Raw genomic sequence first — 9,232 nt, forward strand, 5'->3', positions numbered from 1 at the left:
GTGTAGGATCGGTTGCAGGCTACAAAGAGACTTGTGCCACAGTGGATGGTCTTTGCCGGGCCATCTGGGTATGCCTGGTATCTAGGACATTGGGCCTATAGGCAATGGCCTGGTGTCAAGAGGCCTTGCATCCCTATGAGGCCTCCACGCTTCATGCTTGAGCTAGAGAGGCCGTCGAAGAAAGAGATGTACCACTTCATGAAGGGTGTCGATGCTCAGCCCTTCATCGAGCCTAACTCATGGGGTTATTACCACGGGTATAGGGCAAAGGAGCTGATGTGTGTCAGGCTCATTCCTTCAAGTCCACGGGTAAGCTTCAAACTCATTTGCTCATCTTTCCATTTTGTTTCTTGGTTGCTAACTGTCCCTTGTGTGCTTAGGCTCCGACTGGCATCGAGCCCTATAAGGCTGGAAAGGCTACTGATGCTGCTGCTGCTGGCGTTGGTGCCTCGGCTCGTAAGGCCACCTCATTTGAGTCTGCTCCTGGGATAGTACCTCCCCCTACTGGTGATACTAGTGCTTGATTATCCTCGATGCCTTTGTGTTCACACTAGGTACCTGATGCTTTCTTCCCAGTGCCAGGATGGTCCTTTATTTGTCAGAGCAGGGAGGTTCCTATCTCTAGTCCTTCTTCCTCTATAGATGGCTTTCCTTACGGCTTTGACTTTGTAAGTACCTTGACTCTATTTTGCAATTCTTTTATGATATAATTTGCTAACCATCGGTGTTGATGCAGGTCGCGGTTTACAGATATGATGATCTACTGGGGATGATCCCAGCTTTGAAGGAGTTGGCTGCCTCGCAGAGCGAGAGGATCTTCTAGCTGGTAAGTTGTAATTGGCATTGTGGATACCTGCATGGTTAGTTCATAATAGAAAATTCATGATGTTGATGTTCAATGTGTGGTGTAGGAGGGTGACATCCTAGGGTTTGAGGCAACTACCAATCAGCTCTAGAAGGAGAGGGATGAGGCCTTGGCTGCTGCCCAACCTGCCCCAACTGCAGAGGTTCTGGTGCCACAATCTCTGGTGATTCAGATTGATGATCCTATCGACGGCCAAGGTGGTAGGACTACGAAGAGCAGGAGGAGAGTGAAGAGGATGAGGAAGATGAAGATGGTGATGATGATGAGTTCGATGAGGACGAGGAAGGAGGCGAGGATCAGTAGTTTTTGTTTTTTTTTCTTGGAAGTGTATAGATGATGAACAATTCTTGGCCTTTAGGTCCTTTAAATATTTTTGAATGATTTTTAATCAAATTTTATTTGATCCAATTTCATGGTTTTTTATCAAATGTGTGGTTGGATATGTCAAAATAGGATGTATGAACGTGATTGTGGTATGAGATGGTCCTTCATGACCCTAGGGTGTAGGATGATGTGTAGGGATGGTAGGGACCCACTAGTGTATTGCCGACTGCCTAGAAATGTGCAAACTCAACTCAAGCTGTAAAAACACAGTATCAACATCGAAGTAGTGTCGACAGACATTAAAAAATCTTCCATCGACATCGAAGAGAAAATTTTGAATGTCGAATGCCATTAGTTGACTGTCGAACCAGTTTAGACAGCTAAAAAGCACTGTTCGACAGTGAACCACTTAGGATCGACATCGAGGTTGATTTCTCGATAGTGGGTCGATGTCGAGGGGTCCATGGTTCGTTGTCGAGTTGGGGAGTTTCACTGTCGACTCCTTGTTTCCAATTCTGATTTGTTTCCTTTCTAGAATGCCCAGTTACGAGATTTTTTTAACCTTCCCTTCTTGAGCCCTTGCTCATCCTTGGGGCTTTATTAAGGGACTTGGGGAGTGGAGAAACTCTATATTCTTTTTCTCCTTGTTCTTGGGGTGTCCTTATGAGATTTCTCCTCTTTCCTTTCTCTTATTTTGTTGCTTGGTTGCTTTCTTCTCCAATGGACAAGGCTTTGAGTTCATGGATGAATTCTATGTTGAGGGATGATCGTGAAGCCTTGGGGAGAGTGCATCTCCAACCTTTGATGGGTTTGAAGAGCATGACGCTTACGTAGGACTTGCTTCGAGGTGTTTCTTGCTACTGGATCCCTGAGGTTCATGTGTTCCAATTTGGTACAGCTGAGATATATCCAATTTATGAAGAATTTTTTGCATGCTTTGTCTCTGCTCATCATGGTGCTATGATACGTCCCCTTTTGAAGGATGATTATTCCAAAGACATCATATCCTTCTTTGGTTTGGAGAAAGGACGTCTTCCCCCACTTTATGCATGGTCACCATAGCGATGTCTTGGCAATCATTTGCCTCTTTGCAAGTCAATGAAGGGGTGACCATGAGTTCATGGAGTATAGGAAAAGAGCTTTCTTGTTCTGTGTTATTGTTTAATTGCTTCTTTGCTCCAAAGCTCGTGGGGGTTCTCCTGTACTAATGGAGGTTGTTAAGAAAATCCAACGAGGGGGTGACATCGTTCCTACTGTCTGGTTAAAAATGATGAGAGGGTTGGATATCTTGAGTGGGAGTCACACTCCTCGTGGTGAAGATTTTGCTGGTAGCCCATATCTATTGCAGGTATTCTCTTGTAAATTCTCTGTCTTTCTCTTTTTCACCATGCGTTTGGAATTACCCTTATTTCTATTTGCATGGCAAGTTTGGCTTTGTGAGAGATAGCAGTCCGTGAAACCTATGAGAGGAGACTTTAAGATCAAGCAATATCGTCTCCGTTCGGTGGTAGTGGAGTACCACTAGTGGGACTCTTGGGAGCATGCTTTATTCCACATTTCTTTTGATGACATCCATTGGTGGTGCTCAGGGTGGGATGTTAGTGCACCGGCGTTGAATTCTCCTGGATCTAACTATGTGCGTCTAATGGGGCTAGGTCACACTTCTTTCTATATACCCAATCGATTGCGTCGACAGTGTGGACTGACTCAAGATGTACCTGAGGACTTGGTGAATTTTTATCAACCGAAATAGCTGGACAAGGAACCGGTGGGAAGGATTGCAAGTTTATGGTGATCAAAAGCGATACTAAAAACCATAGGAGTTGTTGATGATGGAGGAATGATTGCTGAGTATGAAGGTTGGGTGATGACTCAAGGAAAGAAGAAAGAGAAGACTGCAAGGAGGCTGACATAGGAGTGGAAGGAGGCTTCAAGCTCTTCAAGTTCCAAGTGTTCCAGGGAAGTAGAAGAAGATGATGGTGAAGACACAGATGATCCGATTGTTCTAAAGGCAAGGATTGCAAAGTTGCAGAAGAAGCTGGACGATTTGAGCTATTAGGATGTTTAATTGCCGATAATAGTACTTTACTTTGTTTGTTTTGTTTGGTGCTTTGCTTCCTTCTTTTTTTTGAACATTGATGCGGCTCACACTTTGAACTTGTGATTGAACTTAAATTTTATTGAATGATGATTTTTATTGATCGATTTTTCATTTTTTTTTATGTGACCGGTCCTGATGTTTATTTCACCAGGATGCCTACGTACCTTTAAGTCTTTAAGAGTGCGTTTGGTTGTGTAAATCCTTTGGATGTTGTCTGATTGGAGATTGTCATCTATTTGAGTTACCATCAAATGAATCGTAATTCCAGAAAATAAACTGTTTGGTTACCATGATTCTGTGACATGATTCTTTTGGATAAACTGTTTGGTTACCCTGAGTCATGCATCACTTGGATTCACGAATCTATAAATCTCTATCTGAAATACTGTTTGGTTACCCTCACTATGTCAGTTGGAATTATGTTTTTTTTTTTTTTAATATTTTTTATTTTGTTTATTTTAATATACGACCCTCTTTTCTTACCTTTTTAAATTTAAAATTAAAATGCCTAGACTAAGAAACATAGAAATGAAATGATCATAGATGGAAAACCAGTGGCCAAGAGATATCTAAAATCACTTGATACTTTGGAGAGAAAAAAAAAAAAAAAAAGCTCCTATATTAACAGGGGAGAGATGCACTTTTGCTTCATTGTTCCACCTACACCACTTCAACTACAGCCTAATGGTCTGGTCTTTCATGCTAAGGTCCTAAAGAAAACTGAGATAATTTCTTCTAACTTCCCATAGTTGATGAGTTAAATTCTTAAGTTTGCAATTGAATCAAATACGTACCAGATAAATATGCAAACAATTAAATGCCCATTAATCTACCACGATTACACAAAACAATTAACATAAAAGACCATCAAAATACCACCCATCCATCCTCTATTCGGTTAGACCCATTCAATCTAGGGTTATAAATATAGAGATACATTGTTTCACAAATTTTAATTTAATTACATGAGTCACATGTTTTGGGCATACCCCCCCTCTCAACCCCCTCCCATACTACTTCACTTGTTAAGATTAAGTGTTTTGACATCTCAAGTAGCTCCTCCCATGTCTTAGTATGTTGTTTGGCATCTTTAATTTTTGCTGTGAGGTATCCCATCAGATAGTCCTTGGATTGACATGGTGTTGGTGAGATGGTTGGTGCATCCATGACATTATTCCTTGGTACCTGATTTGAAGATGAAGATTCTCCCTCATCTATGAATTTAAACAACCCACAACCATCCATTTTGCCCTATATACAAAAAAAAAAAAGATATTTGTAAATATAGGGAGACCAACTGTGTTACAAATGAAAATTAAAAAAATAAATGATGAGACACCATACCGAGGTGGAACGTGGGCAACACCAGAAATCGCGTCCTACAGAAGGGCCTCTAGTGCATCTTCTAACCTTGCACTGCCCTTTGCCACAGTCACACATTCGGAAGTGGTTGACCCACATAAAAAATGATTGGTGGATAGGGCACTTGTAGAAACTTCTGCCCGGATTAGTTTTGGTTTTGGAAATTAATATTATACATTGCTCACCACAAATGTCACATCTAGCCACAATGTCCATCTAGCCAGTTGATCAATATCCCACTAGATCTTGATGGCCTTCGACGCTAGAATCAGTGCATGAGATTGTAACATTAAAAAAATATTGATTTTTGGGAAATGTAATGAGTTAATGGATTACAGATGACTATAAAATTATGTGCCGTTAAAGTTTGGTAAATTACAGTGAAAGTACATGGGAGGAGAGAAGAGTATCTCTCTTCCCTAGTCTCTACATTTGGTCATCTACTTCCATATGAGTATTCATTTTGAAACACAGCAACCCACATGTACAAAGCACGGCATGAGTTGCCCAAGAAACCCAAAAGAGAGAGAAAAGAGAGAAGGACAGAGAGTGACCATATAGTTGGGCTCCACCTCAAAATCATAGAGTAAGTAAAATGGGGAAATAGGAGACAAGGTTTCAATGACTCATTAGTTCCCACTATCTTTTGAAGAAATCTCCATTAATGTTTAGATTCTATTTTGAAGAGATTGGATCCATGAAAATAGAACCTTCAAACTCATCCCAAAAAGTTAAAAATTAATATAGTATGCATAGAAACTGCAAAGTATTTGAAAAACAATTCTAGCAATGGCACCAGAGACAGATCACCGAAAATCCATACCTGCAGAGAAATATTCTAAAACACATCTCTAATACAGAATAGTGTGGGTAGACGAACTAACATGGACCAAAAACTGAACATATACCAAGTTCCAATGCATCCAAACTTAGTGAGCTGTAAATTACCACAATTTAATGGAATGCCCATTAAACCATAGAAGCTATATCTTATAACAAAATTCACAGAAAATAAAATTAAAACAACAAGATTGCATCCATAAGTATGAGGTGAAATTAGTCTTAATGCAAAGGCCAGCAAGTATAAGATCAAATGGATCTATCCAATAAAACATAAACATCTTCAACTGTTTAAAACTAAGTTAAACCATCCAAAACAAAGCTAAACCAAACAAACATCTATCAAAACAAAGCTAAACCAAACATCTATCCAACAAAACATAAACATAAAAACATCCATTCAATTAGTTCATGCTTAAAACTAAGGATCTAACCACATCTTCAACTACTCTAGGTCACTTGACAAATATGTTGTATGAATTTTGACTTGTCTTCATCACTTGCAGTCAAGAAAAGACTAGCTACGTCCTTGTCTTTCATTAAAGCTATTTTTGCTTGGACTTTTAGAAAGCCATCAATGCCATCAACCTTATCAACTGCATCAGCTTCACTTTGTGCAAGTTCGGTCCGTGTGATGTTTTTATTGACTAGGTTATCTATGGCAGCAGCTATTCTTTTCAAAGGACTTGCAATTTTTTCAGCACCCCCTTTCTTTTTCTTCTCTTTACCAGTTGTGACATCTGCATGCGGCTGTCCACGAGTACGACTGCCACTCCCACGATCACGACTGCCATTGGCAATGGGAGTGGAATGAACATCTTCATATGGAATGGAAGTGTCAACCACATTGTCATCCATACTTGGAGACTGAACCATATGGTCATTGTGAACATAGTCAGCTGGGTGCATAGCATCTTCTCCTGTTGCTATCTCATTTCCTAACCAAATCGCAAGGGCCATATGGATGGGAAACACTTTACGTGACTGCCAATACTTCTGTTCCTTTTTCTATCACAATCAATTAAAATATATTGTAATATATGTATTGTCATATAATAGTTGTAAATACATTCTTGAAAGAGAAAGATTATTACTTTGAACTCATTCCACACTTGTTGTGGTGCTTCGAACCTTATCTCCACTGGATTCCAGCCCATCCCACTATTCTTTTGTAAGTCACACAATGATTTCACCCTTGCTTTCCAAACTCTATAATGATTCCGAGTTTGTTCCCAGTCATATACCATGTCATGCTTATCTTTTATGGCATTTGTTATCTCCTGCCACTGTTCCCTCCTCAAACCATTGTCTCTAGTTTTTTCACTTTTATGCTGTTCTATGAGACGTTCCATCATGAAGTAAGAGACTTCACTGGGCCATGTTGCAATATCACGTGACTTCTTGAAACCTTCCTCTGTAGCCATTAAATCTGTTGTGCTTGACTGATGAAAAAACTATTGAACATGTAAGAGAAATACTAAAGAGTGTAAATTAACAATGCATACAAGTGCAACATACCATATTGACATAAAAAACAATATGGTAATCACAATAACCAAACAAAACTTATTCAAACTAGTTTAATGTAAAATACGCATATGCGTAGCACAAGCACAAAATAAAATTGTACATCAAAACATATTGTTTCTAAAAAGATTGAGATAACTCAATCTAAACACATCCACATCATACAAAATGTCCATATTCAAACTTGTTCAAAGTAGACTACGCAAAAGCAAATTACAAACATATTCAAACATTTTAGTTCCCTAAGAAATTGAGATAACTCAATTTGAATCATTCACATCATCAAAATCATTGAGATCATCATACATATCATCATCATCTACACCGCCTCCCATCCAGCTGCCCCACATGTTGTCAGCCATGCCTTCTCGGAATTGATCCCATTCCACATTACCAGTACCTTGAACAACATTGTCATCATCCTTAGATTCCACATCTGTTTCTACTATTATGCTAGCACTGTTGGAAGTAGATTCTTCTTCTTCCTCAGCTTTGAAAAATGACTCCTCTTCCTCATAACTATTTACAGTCAAACACAAATTATGAAGAAGAACACAGGCATTCACAATCTTGACTTGTGGCTTAAAAGGATATTCAGGCTGATTTTTCAATATCTTGAATCTTTTCTTCAAGAGACCAAACACACATTCAATGGAATTATGCAAAGAGGCATGTCGCAAATTAAACAACTCCTTATCTTGCAGTCCCAAATTAGAGTTTTTCCACTCTTTCACATGATATCGAACATTACGGAATGGTCTCAAGAATCCTTTCTGATTAGGAAACCCAGCATCAACAAGATAGAATTTACCTTCAGGTACCACTAACCTTCCTTCTCCTACCCTGTGTATGGCATTATCCAATATTCGAGAATCTGATGCTGATCCTACCCAGCCAGCAAGTATATATGTAAACTTCTTATCAAAATCGCATGCAGCTAGGATGTTTTGGGATATACATCCATGCCTATCACAAAATGAACGATGTTGTTCTACTTGAACCCATGCTGGGATATATGAACCATCTATGGCTTCAACGTAGTCCTTGAAGTATAGATAGAATCTACTATCGTTACTGGTGATTCACTTATGCGTTGTTGTACTTGGAGGCTTGAGCAGTAGTGGGTACAATTTCATTATTCCATCCAATACCCTATTAAAGTATCGACTTATAATCTCCCCAGAATGGCCAAACATGTGTGAAACTACTTGGTTCTTAACATTATGGATTATCCTATTTATACCTAGGCTGTAATTTGTAATCCAAATCTAAGTTCTCCTATAAAGGTGAACTCAAATGAATGATCTAGTATAGTGTAAAATGTAGAATTACGTAATTCTTGTCGTCCGTTGGAATTAGGATACCAAATGGTTTAAAAAATTCAGAATCATGGTCCAACAGAATGATGTTCGGTCGATTTACACAACCAAACACACTCTAAGGGATTAGGTCGAGCGTAGTTCTGTTGTTTAGGAAACTTCAGACATAGAACTTCTTGAGCTAATCCATGTTTCTCAAGTAAGGGAGTTCGATCCCATCTAGATCCACCACTCGAACTGCTTGGCTAGGTAGTATTTCCTTGACTATGTAAGGGTTGCTCCAATTGGGCCTAAATTTGTCTCGTGGAATGTGTATGGGGCTCATTGCTCCTTGAGCACCAAATCACCAATGGATAGTTGCATGGAACTACTTTCTTGTTGAATATTTGTATCATCCTTTGCTGGTACTTCTTCATGTTGTTGATGGCATGCATCCTTTTCTTGTCAATGAGATTTAGTTCTTGGAATCTAGTCTTGATCCATTTTGTTTCTAGAATTTCACTATCCATCATGACCCGAAGAGAGGGTATCTCCAATTCGACTGGAAGGACTGCTTCCATTCCATAGACTAGTGAGTAAGGTGTTGTCCCAGTCAAAGTTCGGATGGATGTTCTATATGCCCAAAGTGCATAGGGTAACTTGTCAGCCCAATCATTATGCTTGTTGACCATTTTCTATTTTATTCTCTTGCTGTTCTTGTTGGCGGCTTCCACTGCACTATTAGTTTGAGGTCTATAGGGTGATGATGTATGTTTATGAATGTTCATCTTGTCACATAGTTTCTTCTGTCACACCCCAAACCACCCCCTGGGAGGATTAGGTAGGTGACCCAAATTGCATAACGGCAATCCGCCAAATCCCACGGATCTAGAAGCAATTAATACACTCACAGAC

General features: G+C 39.5%; 1 protein-coding gene across 1 annotated transcript; it reads right to left on the bottom strand.

The window, feature by feature from the left end:
• Positions 1-5,942: 5,942 nt before the first annotated feature.
• Positions 5,943-6,916, bottom strand: LOC122650538 (L10-interacting MYB domain-containing protein-like). The gene is made up of 2 exons (XM_043843944.1): positions 6,587-6,916; positions 5,943-6,500 (listed from the first exon to the last, which is right to left on the bottom strand). The coding sequence occupies exons 1-2, from the start codon at positions 6,914-6,916 to the stop codon at positions 5,943-5,945; spliced, it is 888 nt and encodes a 295-aa protein (XP_043699879.1).
• Between the last annotated feature and the right edge of the window lie 2,316 nt (positions 6,917-9,232).

This window comes from Telopea speciosissima, chromosome 1, assembly GCF_018873765.1.
Source record: "Telopea speciosissima isolate NSW1024214 ecotype Mountain lineage chromosome 1, Tspe_v1, whole genome shotgun sequence".
NCBI lineage: Eukaryota > Viridiplantae > Streptophyta > Magnoliopsida > Proteales > Proteaceae > Telopea > Telopea speciosissima.

What these genes read in the sequence shown, in the direction of transcription:
- LOC122650538 (XM_043843944.1), bottom strand. Translation starts at nt 6,916, where the DNA reads ATGGCTACAGAGGAAGGTTTCAAGAAGTCACGTGATATTGCAACATGG. An exon ending in AAGTGTGGAATGAGTTCAAA is followed by an intron (nt 6,501 to 6,586) that starts GTAATAATCTTT and finishes TGATTGTGATAG; the next exon opens with AAAAAGGAACAGAAGTATTG.